The sequence below is a fragment of the Rana temporaria genome, chromosome 10 (genome assembly GCF_905171775.1).
Source record: "Rana temporaria chromosome 10, aRanTem1.1, whole genome shotgun sequence".
Lineage (NCBI taxonomy): Eukaryota > Metazoa > Chordata > Amphibia > Anura > Ranidae > Rana > Rana temporaria.
This window is the reverse complement of record NC_053498.1, coordinates 808,277-833,935: the sequence shown is the minus strand read 5'-3', so window position 1 is coordinate 833,935 and position 25,659 is coordinate 808,277. Positions and strand designations below refer to the sequence as shown.

The 25,659-nt window shown below is 59.3% G+C and overlaps 1 protein-coding gene across 5 annotated transcripts in view; it reads right to left on the bottom strand.

Annotated features, from left to right (window-relative positions):
* PHC2 (polyhomeotic homolog 2) overlaps window positions 1–25,659 on the bottom strand; it is a 76,916-nt gene that overhangs the window by 3,147 nt on the left and 48,110 nt on the right. For 3 of the 5 annotated variants that reach the window (XM_040327001.1, XM_040327002.1, XM_040327003.1), the window contains 7 exons: window positions 23,263–23,591; window positions 19,951–20,152; window positions 12,466–12,665; window positions 12,330–12,356; window positions 6,758–6,887; window positions 6,460–6,574; window positions 125–260 (listed from right to left, as the gene is read on the bottom strand). In XM_040327001.1, the coding sequence (XP_040182935.1) occupies window positions 125–260; window positions 6,460–6,574; window positions 6,758–6,887; window positions 12,330–12,356; window positions 12,466–12,665; window positions 19,951–20,152; window positions 23,263–23,591 (1,139 nt within the window). Of the gene's footprint in view, window positions 1–124; window positions 261–6,459; window positions 6,575–6,757; window positions 6,888–12,329; window positions 12,357–12,465; window positions 12,666–17,195; window positions 19,239–19,950; window positions 20,153–23,262; window positions 23,592–25,659 lie in introns of those variants that run through there. The other 2 variants (XM_040327005.1, XM_040327004.1) reach the window with 2 other exon arrangements.

Below are 25,659 nucleotides of genomic sequence, written 5' to 3'. Positions count from 1 at the left end.
ATTCAGGGTCAGCCTAGGGACAGGGATATCCTCGGGATTTGGGGTCAGCCTAGGGACGAGGATATCCTCGGGATTCAGGAGACGCAGTGAGTGTCACACACAGTGGGAGATCTCCGGGTCTCACCTGCTTTATGCAGTCAGTAGTGAGATCGGTCAGACTGCCCTTCCGTGATCTCCTGCGGGTGTGATTCAGAGGTTTCTGCAGTTTGCTTCGGTCGGGATGGAAGAGCCCCACTCTCTTCGTGCAGCCAACATTATACCTGCAGGAGACCAGACAGAACATCTTTTATTCTACTGCGCGGGTGCGACACTCTCCTGCTACAGGCTACGTACAATTACCCCCTCCCCCGCATTGTACACTGCACCCCCGTCTGTCCCTCCCCCGCATTGTACACAGCACCCCCGTCCCTCCCCTCCCTGTACACGGCACCCCCTCCCTGTACACTGCACCCCCATCCCTCCTCTCCCTGTACACGGCACTCCTGTCCCTCCCTTCCTCCTCTCCCTGTACACAGCACTCCCCTCCCTGTACACAGCACCCCCGTCCCTCCTCTCCCTGTACACAGCACCCCCATTCCTCCCCTCTCTGTACACTGCACCCCCGTCCCTCCTCTCCCTGTACACTGCACTCCCGTCCCTCCCTCCCTGTACACAGCACCCCCGTCCCTCCCTCCTCTCCCTGTACACAGCACCCCCGTCCCTCCTCTCCCTGTACACAGCACCCCCCGTCCCTCCCTGTACACAGCACTCCCCTCCCTCCCCTCCCTGTACACAGCACCCCCGTCCCTCCCTCCTCTCCCTGTGCACAGCACCCCCGTCCCTTCTCTCCCTGTGCACAGCACCCCCGTCTCTCCTCTCCCTGTGCACAGCACCCCCGTCTCTCCTCTCCCTGTGCACAGCACCCCCGTCCCTCCTCTCCCTGTACACAGCACCCCCGTCCCTCCCTCCTCTCCCTGTACACAGCACCCCCGTCCCTCCTCTCCCTGTACACTGCACTCCCGTCCCTCCCTCCCCTCCCTGTACACAGCACCCCCCGTCCCTCCCTGTACACAGCACTCCCCTCCCTGTACACAGCACCCCCGTCCCTCCCTCCTCTCCCTGTGCACAGCACCCCCGTCCCTCCCTCCTCTCCCTGTGCACAGCACCCCCGTCCCTCCTCTCCCTGTACACAGCACCCCCCGTCCCTCCCTGTACACAGCACTCCCCTCCCTCCCTCCTCTCCCTGTACACTGCACTCCCGTCCCTCCCTCCCCTCCCTGTACACTGCACCCCCGTCCCTCCCTCCTCTCCCTGTACACAGCACCCCCATCCCTCCTCTCCCTGTACACGGCACCCCCTCCCTGTACACTGCACCCCCATCCCTCCTCTCCCTGTACACGGCACTCCTGTCCCTCCCTTCCTCCTCTCCCTGTACACAGCGTCTCTCCTCTCCCTGTACACAGCACCCCCGTCCCTCCCTGTACACAGCACTCCCCTCCCTGTACACAGCACCCCCTTCCCTCCCTCCTCTCCCTGTGCACAGCACCCCCGTCCCTTCTCTCCCTGTGCACAGCACCCCCGTCTCTCCTCTCCCTGTGCACAGCACCCCCCGTCCCTCCCTGTACACAGCACTCCCCTCCCTCCCTCCCTGTACACAGCACCCCCCTCCCTCCCTCCCTGTACACAGCACCCACGTCCCTCCTCTCCCTGTACACAGCACCCCCCGTCCCTCCCTGTACACAGCACTCCCCTCCCTCCCCTCCCTGTACACAGCACCCCCGTCCCTCCCTCCTCTCCCTGTGCACAGCACCCCCGTCCCTTCTCTCCCTGTGCACAGCACCCCCGTCTCTCCTCTCCCTGTGCACAGCACCCCCGTCTCTCCTCTCCCTGTACACAGCACCCCCGTCCCTCCTCTCCCTGTACACAGCACCCCCGTCCCTCCCTCCTCTCCCTGTGCACAGCACCCCTGTCCCTTCTCTCCCTGTACACAGCACCCCCCGTCCCTCCCCTCCTCTCCCTGTACACAGCACTCCCCTCCCTCCCCTCCCTGTACACAGCACCCCCGTCCCTCCCTCCTCTCCCTGTGCACAGCACCCCCGTCCCTCCCTGTACACAGCACTCCCCTCCCTCCCTGTACACAGCACCCCCGTCCCTCCCTCCTCTCCCTGTACACAGCACTCCCGTCCCTCCCTGTACACAGCACCCCCGTCCCTCCCTGTACACAGCACTCCCCTCCCTCCCTGTACACAGCACCCCCGTCCCTCCCTGTACACAGCACTCCCCTCCCTCCCTGTACACAGCACCCCCGTCCCTCCCTCCTCTCCCTGTACACAGCACTCCCCTCCCTCCCTGTACACAGCACTCCCCTCCCTCCCTGTACACAGCACCCCCGTCCCTCCCTGTACACAGCACTCCCCTCCCTCCCTGTACACAGCACCCCCGTCCCTCCCTCCTCTCCCTGTACACAGCACTCCCCTCCTCTCCCTGTACACAGCACCCCCCGTCCCTCCCTGTACACAGCACTCCCCTCCCTCCCTGTACACAGCACCCCCGTCCCTCCCTCCTCTCCCTGTACACAGCACTCCCGTCCCTCCTCTCCCTGTGCACAGCACCCCCGTCCCTCCCTCCTCTCCCTGTACACAGCACCCCCGTCCCTCCCTCCTCTCCCTGTACACAGCACTCCCGTCCCTCCTCTCCCTGTGCACAGCACCCCCGTCCCTCCCTCCTCTCCCTGTACACAGCACCCCCGTCCCTCCCTCCTCTCCCTGTACACAGCACCCCCGTCCCTCCCTCCTCTCCCTGTACACAGCACCCCCGTCCCTCCCTCCTCTCCCTGTACACAGCACTCCCGTCCCTCCTCTCCCTGTACACAGCACCCCCGTCCCTCCCTCCTCTCCCTGTGCACAGCACCCCCGTCCCTCCCTCCTCTCCCTGTACACAGCACCCCCGTCCCTCCCTCCTCTCCCTGTACACAGCACTCCCCTCCCTCCCCTCCCTGTACACAGCACCCCCATCCCTCCCTCCTCTCCCTGTACACAGCACCCCTGTCCCTCCTCTCCCTGTACACAGCACCCCCCGTCCCTCCCTGTACACAGCACTCCCCTCCCTCCCCTCCCTGTACACAGCACCCCCGTCCCTCCCTCCTCTCCCTGTGCACAGCACCCCCGTCCCTTCTCTCCCTGTGCACAGCACCCCCGTCTCTCCTCTCCCTGTGCACAGCACCCCCGTCTCTCCTCTCCCTGTACACAGCACCCCCGTCCCTCCTCTCCCTGTACACAGCACCCGCCATCCCTCCCTGTACACAGCACTCCCCTCCCTCCCCTCCCTGTACACAGCACCCCCGTCCCTCCCTCCTCTCCCTGTGCACAGCACCCCCGTCCCTTCTCTCCCTGTGCACAGCACCCCCGTCTCTCCTCTCCCTGTGCACAGCACCCCCGTCCCTCCCTGCACACAGCACTTCCCTCCCTCCCCTCCCTGTACACAGCACCCCCGTCCCTCCCTCCTCTCCCTGTGCACAGCACCCCCGCCCCTTCTCTCCCTGTGCACAGCACCCCCGTCCCTCCTCTCCCTGTACACAGCACCCCCCGTCCCTCCCTGTACACAGCACTTCCCTCCTCTCCCTGTACACAGCACCCCCGTCCCTCCCTCCTCTCCCTGTGCACAGCACCCCCGTCCCTCCCTCCTCTCCCTGTGCACAGCACTCCCCTCCCTCCCCTCCCTGTACACAGCACCCCCGTCCCTCCCTCCTCTCCCTGTGCACAGCACCCCCGTCCCTTCTCTCCCTGTGCACAGCACCCCCGTCTCTCCTCTCCCTGTGCACAGCACCCCCGTCTCTCCTCTCCCTGTACACAGCACCCCCGTCCCTCCTCTCCCTGTACACAGCACCCCCCGTCCCTCCCTGTACACAGCACTCCCCTCCCTCCCCTCCCTGTACATAGCACCCCCGTCCCTCCCTCCTCTCCCTGTGCACAGCACCCCCGTCCCTTCTCTCCCTGTGCACAGCACCCCCGTCTCTCCTCTCCCTGTACACAGCACCCCCTGTCCCTCCCTGTACACAGCACTCCCCTCCCTCCCCTCCCTGTACACAGCACCCCCGTCCCTCCCTCCTCTCCCTGTGCACAGCACCCCCGCCCCTTCTCTCCCTGTGCACAGCACCCCCGTCCCTCCTCTCCCTGTACACAGCACCCCCCGTCCCTCCCTGTACACAGCACTCCCCTCCTCTCCCTGTACACAGCACCCCCGTCCCTCCCTCCTCTCCCTGTACACAGCACTCCCGTCCCTCCTCTTCCTGTACACAGCACCCCCGTCCCTCCCTCCTCTCCCTGTACACAGCACCCCCGTCCCTCCTCTCCCTGTACACAGCCCCCCCCGTCCCTCCCTGTACACAGCACTCCCCTCCCTGTACACAGCACCCCCGTCCCTCCCTCCTCTCCCTGTACACAGCACCCCCGTCCCTCCTCTCCCTGTACACAGCACCCCCCGTCCCTCCCTGTACACAGCACTCCCCTCCCTGTACACAGCACCCCCGTCCCTCCCTCCTCTCCCTGTACACAGCACCCCCGTCCCTCCCTGTACACAGCACTCCCCTCCCTCCCCTCCCTGTACACAGCACCTCCCGTCCCTCCCTGTACACAGCACTCCCCTCCTCTCCCTGTACACAGCACCCCCGTCCCTCCTCTCCCTGTACACAGCACCCCCGTCCCTCCCCTCCTCTCCCTGTGCACAGCACCCCCGCCCCTTCTCTCCCTGTGCACAGCACCCCCGTCCTTCCTCTCCCTGTACACAGCACCCCCCGTCCCTCCCTGTACACAGCACTCCCCTCCTCTCCCTGTACACAGCACCCCCGTCCCTCCCTCCTCTCCCTGTGCACAGCACCCCCGTCCCTCCCTCCCTGTACACAGCACTCCCCTCCCTCCCCTCCCTGTACACAGCACCCCCGTCCCTCCCTCCCTGTACACAGCACTCCCCTCCCTCCCCTCCCTGTACACAGCACCCCCGTCCCTCCCTCCCTGTTCACAGCACTCCCCTCCCTCCCCTCCCTGTACACAGCACCCCCGTCCCTCCCTCCCTGTACACAGCACTCCCCTCCCTCCCCTCCCTGTACACAGCACCCCCGTCCCTCCCTCCCTGTACACAGCACTCCCCTCCCCCTCCCCTCCCTGTACACAGCACCCCCGTCCCTCCCTCCTCTCCCTGTACACAGCACCCCCCGTCCCTCCCTGTACACAGCACTCCCCTCCCTCCCCTCCCTGTACACAGCACCCCCGTCCCTCCCTCCTCTCCCTGTGCACAGCACCCCCGTCCCTTCTCTCCCTGTGCACAGCACCCCCGTCTCTCCTCTCCCTGTGCACAGCACCCCCGTCTCTCCTCTCCCTGTACACAGCACCCTCGTCCCTCCTCTCCCTGTACACAGCACCCCCCGTCCCTCCCTGTACACAGCACTCGCCTCCCTGTACACAGCACCCCCGTCCCTCCCTCCTCTCCCTGTGCACAGCACCCCCGCCCCTTCTCTCCCTGTGCACAGCACCCCCGTCCCTCCTCTCCCTGTACACAGCACCCCCCGTCCCTCCCTGTACACAGCACTCCCCTCCTCTCCCTGTACACAGCACCCCCGTCCCTCCCTCCTCTCCCTGTACACAGCACTCCCGTCCCTCCTCTTCCTGTACACAGCACCCCCGTCCCTCCCTCCTCTCCCTGTACACAGCACCCCCGTCCCTCCTCTCCCTGTACACAGCACCCCCCGTCCCTCCCTGTACACAGCACTCCCCTCCCTGTACACAGCACCCCCGTCCCTCCCTCCTCTCCCTGTACACAGCACCCCCGTCCCTCCCTGTACACAGCACTCCCCTCCCTGTACACAGCACCTCCCGTCCCTCCCTGTACACAGCACTCCCCTCCTCTCCCTGTACACAGCACCCCCGTCCCTCCCCTCCTCTCCCTGTGCACAGCACCCCCGTCCCTCCTCTCCCTGTGCACAGCACCCCCGTCCCTCCTCTCCCTGTACACTGCACCCCCGTCCCTCCCTGTACACAGCACTCCCCTCCTCTCCCTGTACACAGCACCCCCGTCCCTCCCTCCTCTCCCTGTACACAGCACTCCCGTCCCTCCTCTTCCTGTACACAGCACCCCCGTCCCTCCCTCCTCTCCCTGTACACAGCACCCCCGTCCCTCCTCTCCCTGTACACAGCACCCCCCGTCCCTCCCTGTACACAGCACTCCCTCCCTGTACACAGCACCCCCGTCCCTCCCTCCTCTCCCTGTACACAGCACCCCCGTCCCTCCCTGTACACAGCACTCCCCTCCCTGTACACAGCACCTCCCGTCCCTCCCTGTACACAGCACTCCCCTCCTCTCCCTGTACACAGCACCCCCGTCCCTCCCCTCCTCTCCCTGTGCACAGCACCCCCGTCCCTCCTCTCCCTGTGCACAGCACCCCCGTCCCTCCTCTCCCTGTACACTGCACCCCCGTCCCATACTCACCTCTTTGCACAGGCCATGGAACAAAACCGCTTTGAACGTTTAAATTTGTACTGAAGGTCCACTCGACCGCAGAGCTCACACTTTAGTTTAGGAGGATCCCCATCACTCTTTGGTTCTGGAAATAAAAAGCACAAAAATGGGCGACATCTCCAAATATCTAACAAAGCTGTGATCCGGGTCATGTGACCTCGCTGTCCAATGACACGGAAGGATATCAAAGGAGGTAGTCCCTCTGACCAATTACAAGCCCAGACACTATACAGATTAGATCACCTCACCGGCCAATCACACGCAGTACCTGGCACGCTGGGCTCTTCTATCTCCGAGTCGGTGGTGGTGGTTGTGGTGTTGTTATCCTGCTGGGGCAGCTTCTCAGTCAGAACCCCCTGCGGACACTTCTCCCCCGCCAGTGGAGAGGAGCGCCCCACCTGTTCACACAAGGAACTGCAGTTAGGTATTGTTACAGCCGGCTGTCTTGTCTTTTCTGCTATAACCCTACTGAGGCCCCCCTCGTGTGTCTATCCTCTCACTCCTCCCCCTCGTGTGTCTATCCTCTCACTCCTCCCCCTCGTGTGTCTATCCTCTCACTCCTCCCCCTCGTGTGTCTATCCTCTCACTCCTCCCCCTTGTGTGTGTCTATCCTCTCACTCCTCCCCCTCGTGTGCGTCTATCCTCTCACTCCTCCCCCTTGTGTGTGTCTATCCTCTCACTCCTCCCCCTTGTGTGTGTCTATCCTCTCACCCCTCCCCCTCGTGTGTCTATCCTCTCACTCCTCCCTCTTGTGTGTGTCTATCCTCTCACTCCTCCCCCTCGTGTGTCTATCCTCTCACTCCTCCCCCTTCTCTGCGTCTATCCTCTCACTCCTCCCCCTCGTGTGTGTCTATCCTCTCACTCCTCCCCCTCGTGTGCGTCTATCCTCTCACTCCTCCCCCTTGTGTGTGTCTATCCTCTCACTCCTCCCCCTTGTGTGTGTCTATCCTCTCACTCCTCCCCCTCGTGTGTCTATCCTCTCACTCCTCCCTCTTGTGTGTGTCTATCCTCTCACTCCTCCCCCTCGTGTGTCTATCCTCTCACTCCTCCCCCTTGTGTGCGTCTATCCTCTCACTCCTCCCCCTCGTGTGTGTCTATCCTCTCACTCCTCCCCCTTGTGTGTGTCTATCCTCTCACTCCTCCCCCTCGTGTGCGTCTATCCTCTCACTCCTCCCCCTTGTGTGTGTCTATCCTCTCACTCCTCCCCCTTGTGTGCGTCTATCCTCTCACTCCTCCCCCTCGTGTGCGTCTATCCTCTCACTCCTCCCTCTTGTGTGCGTCTATCCTCTCACTCCTCCCCCTTGTGTGTGTCTATCCTCTCACTCCTCCCCCTTGTGTGTGTCTATCCTCTCACTCCTCCCCCTTGTGTGCGTCTATCCTCTCACTCCTCCCTCTTGTGTGTGTCTATCCTCTCACTCCTCCCCCTTGTGTGCGTCTATCCTCACTCCTCCCTCTTGTGTGCGTCTATCCTCTCACTCCTCCCTCTTGTGTGCGTCTATCCTCTCACTCCTCCCTCTTGTGTGCGTCTATCCTCTCACTCCTCCCCCTTGTGTGTGTCTATCCTCTCACTCCTCCCCCTTCTCTGCGTCTATCCTCTCACTCCTCCCCCTCGTGTGTCTATCCTCTCACTCCTCCCCCTTCTCTGCGTCTATCCTCTCACTCCTCCCCCTCGTGTGTCTATCCTCTCACTCCTCCCCCTCGTGTGTGTCTATCCTCTCACTCCTCCCCCTCGTGTGCGTCTATCCTCTCACTCCTCCCCCCTCGTGTGCGTCTATCCTCTCACTCCTCCCCCTTCTCTGCGTCTATCCTCTCACTCCTCCCCCTCGTGTGCGTCTATCCTCTCACTCCTCCCCCCTCGTGTGCGTCTATCCTCTCACTCCTCCCCCTTCTCTGCGTCTGACCTCTCACTCCTCCCCCTCGTGTGTCTATCCTCTCACTCCTCCCCCTCGTGTGTCTATCCTCTCACTCCTCCCCCTTGTGTGTCTACCCTCTCACTCCTCCCCCTTCTCTGCGTCTATCCTCTCACTCCTCCCCCTTCTCTGCGTCTATCCTCTCACTCCTCCCCCTTCTCTGCGTCTATCCTCTCACTCCTCCCCCTTCTCTGCGTCTATCCTCTCACTCCTCCCCCTTCTCTGCGTCTATCCTCTCACTCCTCCCCCTCGTGTGTCTATCCTCTCACTCCTCCCCCTTCTCTGCGTCTATCCTCTCACTCCTCCCCCTCGTGTGCCTCTATCCTCTCACTCCTCCCCCTCGTGTGTCTATCCTCTCACTCCTCCCCCTTCTCTGCGTCTATCCTCTCACTCCTCCCCCTCGTGTGCCTCTATCCTCTCACTCCTCCCCCTCGTGTGTCTATCCTCTCACTCCTCCCCCTTCTCTGCGTCTATCCTCTCACTCTTCCCCCTCGTGTGCGTCTATCCTCTCACTCCTTTCCCTCGTGCGTCTATCCTCTCACTCCTCCCCCGAGGGGGAGAAGTGAGAAGACGTAGGATTGGTCTCGGTGTATATATATGACGTAGGATTGGTCGCGGTGTACATATGACGTAGGATTGGTCGCGGTGTATATATATGACGTAGGATTGGTCGCGGTGTACATATGACGTAGGATTGGTCGCGGTGTATATATGACGTAGGATTGGTCGCGGTGTATATATATGACGTAGGATTGGTCGCGGTGTACATATGACGTAGGATTGGTCGCGGTGTATATATATGACGTAGGATAGGTCGCGGTGTATATATGACGTAGGATTGGTCGCGGTGTATACATGACGTAGGATTGGTCGCGGTGTATATGACGTAGGATTGGTCGCGGTGTACATATGACGTAGGATTGGTCGCGGTGTACATATGACGTAGGATTGGTCGCGGTGTACATATGATGTAGGATTGGTCGCGGTGTACATATGACGTAGGATTGGTCGCGGTGTATACATGACATAGGATTGGTCGCGGTGTATACATGACGTAGGATTGGTCGCGGTGTATATATATGACGTAGGATTGGTCGCGGTGTATATATGACGTAGGATTGGTCGCGGTGTATATATATGACGTAGGATTGGTCGCGGTGTATACATGACGTAGGATTGGTCGCGGTGTATATGACGTAGGATTGGTCGCGGTGTATATATATGACGTAGGATTGGTCGCGGTTTATATATATGACGTAGGATTGGTCGCGGTGTACATATGACGTAGGATTGGTCGCGGTGTATATATGACGTAGGATTGGTCGCGGTGTATACATGACGTAGGATTGGTCGCGGTGTATATATGACGTAGGATTGGTCGCGGTGTATATATATGACGTAGGATTGGTCGCGGTGTATATGACGTAGGATTGGTCGCAGTGTATATATGACGTAGGATTGGTCGCGGTGTATACATGACGTAGGATTGGTCGCGGTGTATATATGACGTAGGATTGGTCGCGGTGTATATATATGACGTAGGATTGGTCGCGGTGTATATGACGTAGGATTGGTCGCAGTGTATATATGACGTAGGATTGGTCGCGGTGTACATATGACGTAGGATTGGTCGCGGTGTACATATGACGTAGGATTGGTCGCGGTGTACATATGACGTAGGATTGGTCGCGGTGTATATATGACGTAGGATTGGTCGTGGTGTATATATGACGTAGGATTGGTCGCGGTGTATATATGACGTAGGATTGGTCGCGGTGTACATATGACGTAGGATTGGTCGCGGTGTACATATGACGTAGGATTGGTCGCGGTGTACATATGACGTAGGATTGGTCGCGGTGTATATGACGTAGGATTGGTCGCGGTGTATATATGACGTAGGATTGCTCGCGGTGTACATATGACGTAGGATTGGTCGCGGTGTATATATGACGTAGGATTGGTCGCGGTGTATATATGACGTAGGATTGGTCGCGGTGTACATATGACGTAGGATTGGTCGCGGTGTATATATGACGTAGGATTGGTCGTGGTGTATACATGACGTAGGATTGGTCGCGGTGTATACATGACGTAGGATTGGTCGCGGTGTATACATGACGTAGGATTGGTCGCGGTGTATATATATGACGTAGGATTGGTCGCGGTGTATATATGACGTAGGATTGGTCGCGGTGTATATATATGACGTAGGATTGGTCGCGGTGTATATATGACGTAGGATTGGTCGCGGTGTATATATGACGTAGGATTGGTCGCGGTGTACATATGACGTAGGATTGGTCGCGGTGTACATATGACGTAGGATTGGTCGCGGTGTATATATGACGTAGGATTGGTCGCGGTGTATATATGACGTAGGATTGGTCGTGGTGTATATATGACGTAGGATTGGTCGCGGTGTATATATGACGTAGGATTGGTCGCGGTGTATATATGACGTAGGATTGGTCGCGGTGTACATATGACGTAGGATTGGTCGCGGTGTACATATGACGTAGGATTGGTCGCGGTGTATATGACGTAGGATTGGTCGCGGTGTATATATGACGTAGGATTGGTCGCGGTGTACATATGACGTAGGATTGGTCGCGGTGTATATATGACGTAGGATTGGTCGCGGTGTATATATGACGTAGGATTGGTTGCGGTGTACATATGACGTAGGATTGGTCGCGGTGTATATATGACGTAGGATTGGTCGTGGTGTATACATGACGTAGGATTGGTCGCGGTGTATATATGACGTAGGATTGGTCGCGGTGTACATATGACGTAGGATTGGTCGCGGTGTACATATGACGTAGGATTGGTCGCGGTGTACATATGACGTAGGATTGGTCGCGGTGTACATATGACGTAGGATTGGTCGCGGTGTATATGACGTAGGATTGGTCGCGGTGTATATATGACGTAGGATTGGTCGCGGTGTACATATGACGTAGGATTGGTCGCGGTGTATATATGACGTAGGATTGGTCGCGGTGTATATATGACGTAGGATTGGTCGCGGTGTACATATGACGTAGGATTGGTCGCGGTGTATATGACGTAGGATTGGTCGCGGTGTATATATGACGTAGGATTGGTCGCGGTGTACATATGACGTAGGATTGGTCGCGGTGTATATATGACGTAGGATTGGTCGCGGTGTACATATGACGTAGGATTGGTCGCGGTGTACATATGACGTAGGATTGGTCGCGGTGTATATATGACGTAGGATTGGTCGCGGTGTACATATGACGTAGGATTGGTCGCAGTGTATATGACGTAGGATTGGTCGCGGTGTACATATGACGTAGGATTGGTCGCGGTGTATATATGACGTAGGATTGCTCGCGGTGTATATGACGTAGGATTGGTCGCGGTGTATATGACGTAGGATTGGTCACGGTGTACATATGACGTAGGATTGGTCGCGGTGTATATATGACGTAGGATTGGTCGCAGTGTATATGACGTAGGATTGGTCGCAGTGTATATGACGTAGGATTGGTCGCGGTGTACATATGACGTAGGATTGGTCGCGGTGTACATATGATGTAGGATTGGTCGCGGTGTATATATGATGTAGGATTGGTCGCGGTGTATATATGACGTAGGATTGGTCGCGGTGTATATATATGACGTAGGATTGGTCGCGGTGTATATATGATGTAGGATTGGTCGCGGTGTATATATGACGTAGGATTGGTCGTGGTGTATATATGACGTAGGATTGGTCGCGGTGTATATATGACGTAGGATTGGTCGCGGTGTACATATGACGTAGGATTGGTCGCGGTGTATATATATGACGTAGGATTGGTCGCGGTGTATATATGATGTAGGATTGGTCGCGGTGTATATATGACGTAGGATTGGTCGCGGTGTACATATGACGTGTCTGTGGGAGAAGAAACTCACCTCTGGGGCGGCTCTGCTCCGGTGCGACTGTAAAATAAGAACTGAAATGAATGCCGGGGGACAGACGTGGGGGGGGACAGACGTGGGGGAGACAGACGTGGGGGACACACCCCCCCTCCCCCTCCACCCATCTTACCGGGAACGGCTGAGCCCCCTCCTGGATGACGAAACCTTCGATGACGTGAGTGAGGATTTGCGGTTTCACCACGGCCTGTGGCGGTTTGTTCTCACCGTTCTGGGGGGTGGTGCCGGTGGCGGCCGCCGGCAGAGGAGATGAGCCGTTTCCTGAGGTCATGTCCAGAGGGGGGGAAGGGACAGCCTTGGACTGGCCAGGATCTGGAGGAGAGACAGAAGAAGAGGTCAGGGGGGCTCCAGACTCGGAGAATACCCCCCCCCCCAATACCGGTGACAACACCTCCCTCCTGCCCCGCCAGCGAAGGCCATTGGGAGACCTGAGAGGAACCACCTTATGGAAAGTCCCTTCCTGCCCCGGGGGGGTATTAGTGGTCAGCACACAGGCAGCGTGTCTATGAAGGATGGTGGGACTCCCGGCAGAGACAACTCTTCCCACCTCTACCACCATCCCCCACACACTGACCCCAATCTGACAACTTCTTACCCCTGAGGGGGCAACTAGAAACATGACCAGCCAGGGGGAGGAAGAGAATTGTCTGCACACCCCACACTTCCTATCTGTGGAAGGTCCAGCAGAACCTCCAAACAGCCGGCCACGGGAGGTCACATGACACAGGGCAGAGACCCCACCCCCCACACAATTCACTTAGTACTACAGAGCCCCGAAATCTCCCCCACCAATCACACTACCACCCGGAGGGCCCCGAAATCTCCCCCACCAATCACACTACCACCCGGAGGGCCCCGAAATCTCCCCCACCAATCACACTACCACCCGGAGGGCCCCGAAATCTCCCCCACCAATCACACTACCACCTGGAGGGCCCCGAAATCTCCCCCACCGATCACACTACCACCTGGAGGGCCCCGAAATCTCCCCCACCGATCACACTACCACCTGGAGGGCCCCAAAATCTCCCCCACCAATCACACTACCACCAGGAGGGCCCCGAAATCTCCCCCACCAATCACACTACCACCCGGAGGGCCCCGAAATCTCCCCCACCAATCACACTACCACCCGGAGGGCCCCGAAATCTCCCCCACCAATCACACTACCACCCGGAGGGCCCCGAAATCTCCCCCACCAATCACACTACCACCCGGAGGGCCCCAAAATCTCCCCCACCAATCACACTACCACCCGGAGGGCCCCGAAATCTCCCCCACCAATCACACTACCACCCGGAGGGCCCCGAAATCTCCCCCACCAATCACACTACCACCCGGAGGGTCCCGAAATCTCCCCCACCGATCACACTACCACCCGGAGGGCCCCGAAATCTCCCCCACCAATCACACTACCACCCGGAGGGCCCCGAAATCTCCCCCACCAATCACACTACCACCCCGGAGGGCCCCGAAATCTCCCCCGCTGATCACACTACCACCCGGAGGGCCCCGAAATCTCCCCCACCAATCACACTACCACCCGGAGGGCCCCGAAATCTCCCCCACCAATCACACTACCACCCCGGAGGGCCCCGAAATCTCCCCCACCAATCACACTACCACCCCGGAGGGCCCCGAAATCTCCCCCACCGATCACACTACCACCTGGAGGGCCCCGAAATCTCCCCCACCAATCACACTACCACCCAGAGGGCCCCGAAATCTCCCCCACCGATCACACTACCACCCGGAGGGCCCCGAAATCTCCCCCACCAATCACACTACCACCCAGAGGGCCCCGAAATCTCCCCCACCAATCACACTACCACCCAGAGGGCCCCGAAATCTCCCCCACCAATCACACTACCACCCGGAGGGCCCCGAAATCTCCCCCACCAATCACACTACCACCCAGAGGGCCCCGAAATCTCCCCCACCAATCACACTACCACCCGGAGGGCCCCGAAATCTCCCCCACCGATCACACTACCACCCCGGAGGGCCCCGAAATCTCCCCCACCGATCACACTACCACCCGGAGGGCCCCGAAATCTCCCCCACCGATCACACTACCACCCGGAGGGCCCCGAAATCTCCCCCACCAATCACACTACCACCCCGGAGGGCCCCGAAATCTCCCCCACCGATCACACTACCACCCCGGAGGGCCCCGAAATCTCCCCCACCGATCACACTACCACCCGGAGGGCCCCGAAATCTCCCCCACCGATCACACTACCACCCGGAGGGCCCCGAAATCTCCCCCACCAATCACACTACCACCCCGGAGGGCCCCGAAATCTCCCCCACCGATCACACTACCACCCGGAGGCCCCCGAAATCTCCCCCACCAATCACACTACCACCCCGGAGGGCCCCGAAATCTCCCCCACCGATCACACTACCACCCGGAGGGCCCCGAAATCTCCCCCACCAATCACACTACCACCCGGAGGGCCCCGAAATCTCCCCCACCGATCACACTACCACCCGGAGGGTCCCGAAATCTCCCCCACCGATCACACTACCACCCGGAGGGCCCCGAAATCTCCCCCACCAATCACACTACCACCCGGAGGGCCCCGAAATCTCCCCCACCAATCACACTACCACCCCGGAGGGCCCCGAAATCTCCCCCACCGATCACACTACCACCTGGAGGGCCCCGAAATCTCCCCCACCGATCACACTACCACCTGGAGGGCCCCAAAATCTCCCCCACCAATCACACTACCACCAGGAGGGCCCCGAAATCTCCCCACCAATCACACTACCACCCGGAGGGCCCCGAAATCTCCCCCACCAATCACACTACCACCCGGAGGGCCCCGAAATCTCCCCCACCAATCACACTACCACCCGGAGGGCCCCGAAATCTCCCCCACCAATCACACTACCACCCGGAGGGCCCCAAAATCTCCCCCACCAATCACACTACCACCCGGAGGGCCCCGAAATCTCCCCCACCAATCACACTACCACCCGGAGGGCCCCGAAATCTCCCCCACCAATCACACTACCACCCGGAGGGTCCCGAAATCTCCCCCACCGATCACACTACCACCCGGAGGGCCCCGAAATCTCCCCCACCAATCACACTACCACCCGGAGGGCCCCGAAATCTCCCCCACCAATCACACTACCACCCCGGAGGGCCCCGAAATCTCCCCCGCTGATCACACTACCACCCGGAGGGCCCCGAAATCTCCCCCACCAATCACACTACCACCCGGAGGGCCCCGAAATCTCCCCCACCAATCACACTACCACCCCGGAGGGCCCCGAAATCTCCCCCACCAATCACACTACCACCCCGGAGGGCCCCGAAATCTCCCCCACCGATCACACTACCACCTGGAGGGCCCCGAAATCTCCCCCACCAATCACACTACCACCCAGAGGGCCCCGAAATCTCCCCCACCGATCACACTACCACCCGGAGGGCCCCGAAATCTCCCCCACCAATCACACTACCACCCAGAGGGCCCCGAAATCTCCCCCACCAATCACACTACCACCCAGAGGGCCCCGAAATCTCCCCCACCAATCACACTACCACCCGGAGGGCCCCGAAATCTCCCCCACCAATCACACTACCACCCAGAGGGCCCCGAAATCTCCCCCACCAATCACACTACCACCCGGAGGGCCCCGAAATCTCCCCCACCGATCACACTACCACCCCGGAGGGCCCCGAAATCTCCCCCACCGATCACACTACCACCCGGAGGGCCCCGAAATCTCCCCCACCGATCACACTACCACCCGGAGGGCCCCGAAATCTCCCCCACCAATCACACTCCCACCCCGGAGGGCCCCGAAATCTCCCCCACCGATCACACTACCACCCCGGAGGGCCCCGAAATCTCCCCCACCGATCACACTACCACCCGGAGGGCCCCGAAATCTCCCCCACCGATCACACTACCACCCGGAGGGCCCCGAAATCTCCCCCACCAATCACACTACCACCCCGGAGGGCCCCGAAATCTCCCCCACCGATCACACTACCACCCGGAGGCCCCCGAAATCTCCCCCACCAATCACACTACCACCCCGGAGGGCCCCGAAATCTCCCCCACCGATCACACTACCACCCGGAGGGCCCCGAAATCTCCCCCACCAATCACACTACCACCCAGAGGGCCCCGAAATCTCCCCCACCGATCACACTACCACCCGGAGGGTCCCGAAATCTCCCCCACCGATCACACTACCACCCGGAGGGCCCCGAAATCTCCCCCACCAATCACACTACCACCCGGAGGGCCCCGAAATCTCCCCCACCAATCACACTACCACCCCGGAGGGCCCCGAAATCTCCCCCACCGATCACACTACCACCCGGAGGGCCCCGAAATCTCCCCCACCAATCACACTACCACCCGGAGGGCCCCGAAATCTCCCCCACCAATCACACTACCACCCCGGAGGGCCCCGAAATCTCCCCCACCGATCACACTACCACCCGGAGGGCCCCGAAATCTCCCCCACCAATCACACTACCCCCCCGGAGGGCCCCGAAATCTCCCCCACCGATCACACTACCACCCGGAGGGCCCCGAAATCTCCCCCACCAATCACACTACCACCTGGAGGGCCCCGAAATCTCCCCCACCAATCACACTACCACCCGGAGGGCCCCGAAATCTCCCCCACCAATCACACTACCACCCCGGAGGGCCCCGAAATCTCCCCCACCGATCACACTACCACCCAGAAGGCCCCGAAATCTCCCCCACCAATCACACTACCACCCGGAGGGCCCCGAAATCTCCCCCACCAATCACACTACCACCCCGGACACCCACAGAACAATCGCTTCTTCACCTCACCCACCTGCGTTGCTAGTCTTGTGTTTTCAGCAACTTCTCCACAGCCAGGAGCCAATGTGATAAGAAGACGAAGTGAAGGCTGGACCTCCCAGGGGTCCTCTACCAGCTTCACCACAGCGATCTCTGACTCTAGGCTTCCGATGGAGTGAGGCTGTCTCTTACACCTGACCTCCAATGGAGCGGGGCTGTCTCTTACACCGAGCCTCCGATGGAGCGAGGCTGTCTCTTACACCGAGCCTCCGATGGAGCGAGGCTGTCTCTTACACCGAGCCTCTGATGGAGCGAGGCTGTCTCTTACACCTGACCTCCGATGGAGCGGGGCTGTCTCTTACACCTGACCTCCGATGGAGCGAGGCTGTCTCTTACACCGAGCCTCCGATGGAGCGGGGCTGTCTCTTACACCTGACCTCCGATGGAGCGAGGCTGTCTCTTACACCTGACCTCCGATGGAGCGAGGCTGTCTCTTACACCTGACCTCCGATGGAGCGAGGCTGTCTCTTACACCTGACCTCCGATGGAGCGGGGCTGTCTCTTACACCTGACCTCCGATGGAGCGAGGCTGTCTCTTACACCGAGCCTCCGATGGAGCGAGGCTGTCTCTTACACCGAGCCTCTGATGGAGCGAGGCTGTCTCTTACACCGAGCCTCTGATGGAGCGAGGCTGTCTCTTACACCGAGCCTCCGATGGAGCGAGGCTGTCTTTGATACTAGTCTTTCCTGGAGGGAAGCTGTCTCTGTCCCCTGGCACTATGTTGCGGTATTCAGTCTCTCAGGTTGTAGGTCGGGTCTCTTGGTCCTCTGTTAGGAGGTCTCCTGACCTTCTTGTGGGATTCCAGTTGTCCCAAGTTTTGGGAAGTAAAGCCGTCCCTAATTTCTCTGTTGACCCTCCGCTGCAGAATGAGGCTGTCTCTTACACCGAGCCTCCGATGGAGCGAGGCTGTCTCTTATACTGAGCCTCCGATGAAGCGAGGCTGTCTCTTATACTGAGCCTCCGATGAAGCGAGGCTGTCTCTCACACTGACCCTCCGCTGCAGAATGAGGCTGTCTGTAAGTCCTGTGTTGTGACTGACGCTTGGTCTTTTGTTGGAGAGTTGAGCTTAGTCAGAGTTAGGATGTCTCGAAGTAGACTGTCTCTTATTCCGGTTATTGAAAAGTCAGTCTCGGCTCTTTGTACCTAAAGATCTTCTGCTTCAGTCCTCTGCTGGAACTGTGGCTGTTTTTGGATCATTTGGTGGGATTCTCTGTCCTCAGTGGTGGTCCAGGCTGTCTCTCTCAGTCCTCAGTGGTGGTCCAGGCTGTCTCTCTCAGTCCTCAGTGGTGGTCCAGGCTGTCTCTCTGAGTGGTGGTCCAGGCTGTCTCTCTGAGTTGTGGTCCAGGCTGTCTCTCAGTCCTCCTGCTCTATCCCACAGGTCTAATGTTGGGTGGGGGAGTTCTGAGGATCTTTGTGGTAGATCCGGCACAGACGGTCGGGACGTCTCGGCACTCTCAGGAAGAGTTGCTCCAGGCCAGAGCCTCCTGTTGTTGAGTCCCTCAGCTCCACATTGTCCACACTCAGCCCCTCGCTCAGCCCCCTCGTTCAGCCTCCATGCTGACTGCGTTCACCAACCAGACAATGAATGAAAGGCGAGTCTGCCTGGACGGCCCCCCCTTCCCTCCTCCAATCCCAGAGTCCAGGCGGAGGCAGGGAGGGGGCAGGACAGGGCGGATCAGACACACGAGCAGCTGCTGCTACATAAGAATGCCAGCTGTCTCTACTACACAGGACAAGATGAGGATCCCCAGCAACGCTACACTGTGTGTACACAGGACAAGATGAGGATCCCCAGCAACGCTACACGCTGTGTACACAGGACAAGATGAGGATCCCCAGCAACACTACATGGTGTGTACACAGGACAAGATGAGGATCCCCAGCAACGCTACACGCTGTGTACACAGGACAAGATGAGGATCCCCAGCAACACTACACGGTGTGTACACAGGACAAGATGAGGATCCCCAGCAACACTACACGGTGTGTACACAGGACAAGATGAGGATCCCCACCCCGCACGCACAGAGGACGCACCGCCCCGCACAGAGGACGCACCGCCCCGCACAGAGGACGCACCGCCCCGCACGCACAGAGGACGCACCGCCCCGCAGGCACAGAGGACGCACCGCCCCGCAGGCACAGAGGACGCACCGCCCCGCAGGCACAGAGGACGCACCGCCCCGCAGGCACAGAGGACGCACCGCCCCGCACGCACAGAGGACGCACCGCCCCACACGCACAGAGGACGCACCGCCCCGCAGGCACAGAGGACGCACCGCCCCGCACGCACAGAGGACGCACCGCCCCGCACGCACAGAGGACGCACCGCCCTGCAGGCACAGAGGACGCACCGCCCCGCAGGCACAGAGGACGCACCGCCCCGCAGGCACAGAGGACGCACCGCCCCGCACGCACAGAGGACGCCCCGCACGCACAGAGGACGCACCACCCCGCACGCACAGAGGACGCACCACCCCGCACGCACAGAGGACGCACCACCCCGCAGGCACAGAGGACGCACCGCCCCGCAGGCACAGAGGACGCACCGCCCCGCACGCACAGAGGACGCACCACCCCGCACGCACAGAGGACGCACCGCCCCGCAGGCACAGAGGACGCACCGCCCCGCACGCACAGAGGACGCACCACCCCGCACACACACACACACAGGGGGGCGCACTCCAGTAATATTATTATACAGGATTTGTTAGTGTGATATTCTCACCGCGCTGTGCGATCTGATGGTGGCTGGTGGTGTGGCTGGTGGTGTGGTTGGCGGTGTGGCTGGTGGTGTGGTTGGCGGTGTGGTTGGTGGTGTGGCTGGTGGTGTGGTTGGCCGGCGCAGCGACTGGTAGTTGGGTTGAAGGCTGTAGTTGGGTTCTGTGCGCCTCTGAGTTTTTCCGTAGATTATCTTGCTGTGAGGGTGTCTGGAGGAAGAGAAATGGAAGATTAGTCTGACATCTACACCCCCCCATATGTAATGTCACCTCAACTATACACCCCCCTACCCACCACACCCTCTACCCCCCACACCCTCTACCCACACACCCTCTACCCTCCACACCCTCTCATAGGTCACCCTCTACCCTCCACACCCTCTCATAGGTCACCCTCTACCCTCCACACCCTCTACCCTCCACACCCTCTCATAGGTCACCCTCTACCCTCCACACCCTCTCCCCTCCACACCCTCTCATAGGTCACCCTCTACCCTCCACACCCTCTCATAGGTCACCCTCTACCCACCACACCCTCTCATAGGTCACCCTCTACCCTCCACACCCTCTCATAGGTCACCCTCTACCCTCCACACCCTCTCATAGGTCACCCTCTACCCTCCACACCCTCTCATAGGTCACCCTCTACCCTCCACACCCTCTCATAGGTCACCCTCTACCCTCCACACCCTCTCATAGGTCACCCTCTACCCTCCACACCCTCTCATAGGTCACCCTCTACCCACCACACCCTCTCATAGGTCACCCTCTACCCTCCACACCCTCTCATAGGTCACCCTCTACCCTCCACACCCTCTACCCTCCACACCCTCTCATAGGTCACCCTCTACCCTCCACACCCTCTCATAGGTCACCCTCTACCCTCCACACCCTCTACCCTCCACACCCTCTCATAGGTCACCCTCTACCCTCCACACCCTCTCATAGGTCACCCTCTACCCACCACACCCTCTCATAGGTCACCCTCTACCCTCCACACCCTCTCATAGGTCACCCTCTACCCTCCACACCCTCTCATAGGTCACCCTCTACCCTCCACACCCTCTCATAGGTCACCCTCTACCCTCCACACCCTCTCATAGGTCACCCTCTACCCACCACACCCTCTCATAGGTCACCCTCTACCCTCCACACCCTCTCATAGGTCACCCTCTACCCTCCACACCCTCTCATAGGTCACCCTCTACCCTCCACACCCTCTACCCTCCACACCCTCTATCCTCCACACCCTCTCATATGTCACCCTCTACCCTCCACACCCTCTCATAGGTCACCCTCTACCCTCCACACCCTCTACCCTCCACACCCTCTCATAGGTCACCCTCTCATAGGTCACCCTCTACCCTCCACACCCTCTCATAGGTCACCCTCTACCCTCCACACCCTCTCATAGGTCACCCTCTACCCTCCACACCCTCTCATAGGTCACCCTCTACCCTCCACACCCTCTCATAGGTCACCCTCTACCCTCCACACCCTCTCATAGGTCACCCTCTACCCTCCACACCCTCTCATAGGTCACCCTCTACCCTCCACACCCTCTCATAGGTCACCCTCTACCCTCCACACCCTCTCATAGGTCACCCTCTACCCACCACACCCTCTCATAGGTCACCCTCTACCCTCCACACCCTCTCATAGGTCACCCTCTACCCTCCACACCCTCTACCCTCCACACCCTCTCATAGGTCACCCTCTACCCTCCACACCCTCTCATAGGTCACCCTCTACCCTCCACACCCTCTACCCTCCACACCCTCTCATAGGTCACCCTCTACCCTCCACACCCTCTCATAGGTCACCCTCTACCCACCACACCCTCTCATAGGTCACCCTCTACCCTCCACACCCTCTCATAGGTCACCCTCTACCCTCCACACCCTCTCATAGGTCACCCTCTACCCTCCACACCCTCTACCCTCCACACCCTCTCATAGGTCACCCTCTACCCTCCACACCCTCTCATAGGTCACCCTCTACCCTCCACACCCTCTCATAGGTCACCCTCTACCCTCCACACCCTCTCATAGGTCACCCTCTACCCTCCACACCCTCTACCCTCCACACCCTCTATCCTCCACACCCTCTCATATGTCACCCTCTACCCTCCACACCCTCTCATAGGTCACCCTCTACCCACCACACCCTCTCATAGGTCACCCTCTACCCTCCACACCCTCTCATAGGTCACCCTCTACCCTCCACACCCTCTACCCTCCACACCCTCTATCCTCCACACCCTCTCATATGTCACCCTCTACCCTCCACACCCTCTCATAGGTCACCCTCTACCCTCCACACCCTCTACCCTCCACACCCTCTCATAGGTCACCCTCTCATAGGTCACCCTCTACCCTCCACACCCTCTCATAGGTCACCCTCTACCCTCCACACCCTCTCATAGGTCACCCTCTACCCTCCACACCCTCTATCCTCCACACCCTCTATCCTCCACACCCTCTCATAGGTCACCCTCTCATAGGTCACCCTCTACCTTCCACACCCTCTCATAGGTCACCCTCTACCCTCCACACCCTCTCATAGGTCACCCTCTACCTTCCACACCCTCTCATAGGTCACCCTCTACCCTCCACACCCTCTCATAGGTCATGTCTTGATGGCCACTTTGGTGCCCCACATGCCTGAGGGGGGTGCACAGCCCATTGGGTGGCAGCAGCTCAGGGGGGCACAAGTTGCTGCATTTCATTTTCTTTGTGTAACAAACATTGGATGATTTTTTGTTTCACCCAATTAGTTTGTGTTTTGTGGCCACAGAGGTGGTCCACACCGAGCCCGCTCACCCTTCTGGGAATACAGAGAACCACAATCGCCTCATTGCGATCACTTGTGCTGCGGGAGGATTGGATCCTGCCAGGGAGGCGGATAGTATGGGTATCGCCAGGGAGGCCCCCTATAATGCCGACCCGGTAGAGCCTTGTATGTTGGCACTGCGTCTTATAGGAAGGAGGATGGGAGCCGACTACACTACCACAGAGCGGCATCCATGGCTTGCCCGAGAGGAAGTCCTGCCACACAGAGCAGACTGGCAGGATCACCGAGGATTATCTCATAGAAGTGATCCGTGTTGTGTGTGCCACCTCCTGGTATGTGTCCTCTGCCCACCAATCATTCACATTCTGGACATGATGTGTTCATTGCAGACTGAAAATGACCCCCTCCCCCCACCGGCTGTCACAGGACACACCCCCTTTATGTACATGGAGATCTGTGCGTCCCACCAGCCTCGGGTCACATGCAGCTCCTTCCATGACATTGTGTTCCCCCCCCCCCGGACTCACCGACATGCGAGTATTCGGGATCTGAAAGATGACGGCTGAGCTGGATGGGAGAATCCTGCATTGGACCACGCCATCTTGTCTTCTGAAGCTTGGACCCTGCGGGGGCAGAGGGGGGATGGGGCTGGCTTTCTGCTTGCCGGATGATTCCACACATGAGGAAGGAGGAACCAGCGGAGCCTGGGAGGTGATTGGTGGAGAGGAGAGACCCTGGGACACCTGTGGCTGGTGGGTGAGGGGCTGTGTAATGGGCAGCCCTGGGCGAGGCGGATTCTGGATGACAATCTGGTGAAGAACCGGCTTCGGTTCCGGGACCCGATGAGGAGAATAGGCTGTGAAGAGAACAAGATATGTACATTATACATGTATACAGGACAACGCATGCACACTGCCCGACCACATCCTTCTCCGGGGTCACCCCGTCCCAGGACAAGAACAGTCCTGTTACCCCGTCCCAGGACAAGAACTGTCCCGTCACCCCGTCCCAGGACAAGAACTGTCCCGTCACCCCGTCCCAGGACAAGAACTGTCCCGTCACCCCGTCCCAGGACCAAACCGTCCCGTTACCCCGTCCCAGGACAAAAAGCGTCCCGTTACCTCGTCCCAGGACCAAAGCGTCCCGTTACCCTGTCCCAGGACAAGAACAGTCCCGTTACCCCGTCCCAGGACCAAACCGTCCCGTTACCCCGTCCCAGGACCAAACCGTCCCGTTACCCCGTCCCAGGACCAAAGCGTCCCGTTACCCCGTCCCAGGACAAGAACAGTCCCGTTACCCCGTCCCAGGAAAAAAACTGTCCCGTATCCCCGTCCCAGGACAAGAACAGTCCCGTTACCCCGTCCCAGGACCAAACCGTCCCGTTACCCCGTCCCAGGACAAGAACAGTCCCGTTACCCCGTCCCAGGACCAAACCATCCCGTTACCCCGTCCCAGGACCCAATGCTCCATTTACCCCATTTGAGGGTGGGACCCGCTTGCTCCTTCCATGTCAGGCCCATACATCTCCCTGCACTCTCTTACCCCCACCTCCATCAGTGTAGAATTAGGTCGGGTCCGGTGGGGAAAGGGTTAGTGCACTGCTGATCATTTATTAATAAACCTGTGGGGTGAGGGTAGTTTCCATGGAAACGGCTGCCCCGTCTCCGACAGAAGTGAGATCAGATGCTACAGTCTGGTGACCAGTCCATTATTATGGGGTACTTACAATGCCTGGAAAAAGTATTCATACCCCTTAACATTTTCTCATGTTCCACCCAGAAACATAAATGTATTTTATTAGAATTTTATGTGAGAGACACAGAGTGTCACATAATTGTGAAGTGGAAGGAAAATGATACAAATAAATCTGTGAAAAGTGTGGGGGGAGGGGAGGGGCATTTGTATGGCGTGTCAGCTGTCTGCTGATTGGTGAAAATCTTTTTAAAAAGAGATCCCGCCCCTGCCGCAGTTGATTCTTCGATCATAGAACCTTTGGAGCGAATGGTCAAAGCTTTAACCCCCCTGGCGGTATTCCCGAGTCTGACTCGGGGTTAGATTTCTGTGCTGCGATCGGTATTCCCGAGTCTGACTCGGGGTTAGATTTCTGTGCTGCGATCGGTATTCCCGAGTCAGACTCGGGGTTAGATTTCTGTGCTGCGATCGGTGTTCCCGAGTCAGACTCTGGGTTAGATTTCTGTGCTGCGATCGGTAACCCTGAGTCAGACTCTGGCTTGCCTCGCTGGATCCACAGACTTGGTTTACTTACCTTGTCCCTGGATCCAGCGTTGCCACCGCGCTGTGTGAGCACGCCGATCTCCGTTCCCTGTGACGTTACGACGCACGGGAGCCGAGAACGGCGCCAAATTCAAAAACGTAAACAAACACATTACATACAGTATACTGTATAGATCTTATGGATTACAGTACTGTATGTAAAAAATACACCCCCTTGAGGGAGCTGCGGTGGCTGAACGTGATTGGCACTGCGCTGACAAGCCATTCACCTCTGCAGCCAGGGGTTCGGTTCCCGGTCTCGGCTACATGTGAATTGAGTTTGGTGGTCTCAGCCCGGCTCCCGGTGGGTGTGCTATGCGAGGTAAGCCTACGCTTAGTACGCCCACCCCCCTCCCACAAAAACCACCACACCTACACACGCACTCGAAATTGGGTTAACACACACGCACTTTGACCACGCGGTCTCTAAAAAAGAGAGGCGAAGGACTAACGGGGCTGGTTGAGCGGGCTAATCCTCTCACTCCCTTATAGGGAGTCCCTCTGCCCCGTTGGGCTTCAAAGCGGAGCAGGTAGGGCGGGCTGTGTGGGAGGACCCCCTCACACACCCGCCATTGCCACCTGGGGCATGGAGAAAGGTGGCAGATTGCCCCTCCTGCAGTCCGGCTCCTCTCTCGAGCACACGCACAAAA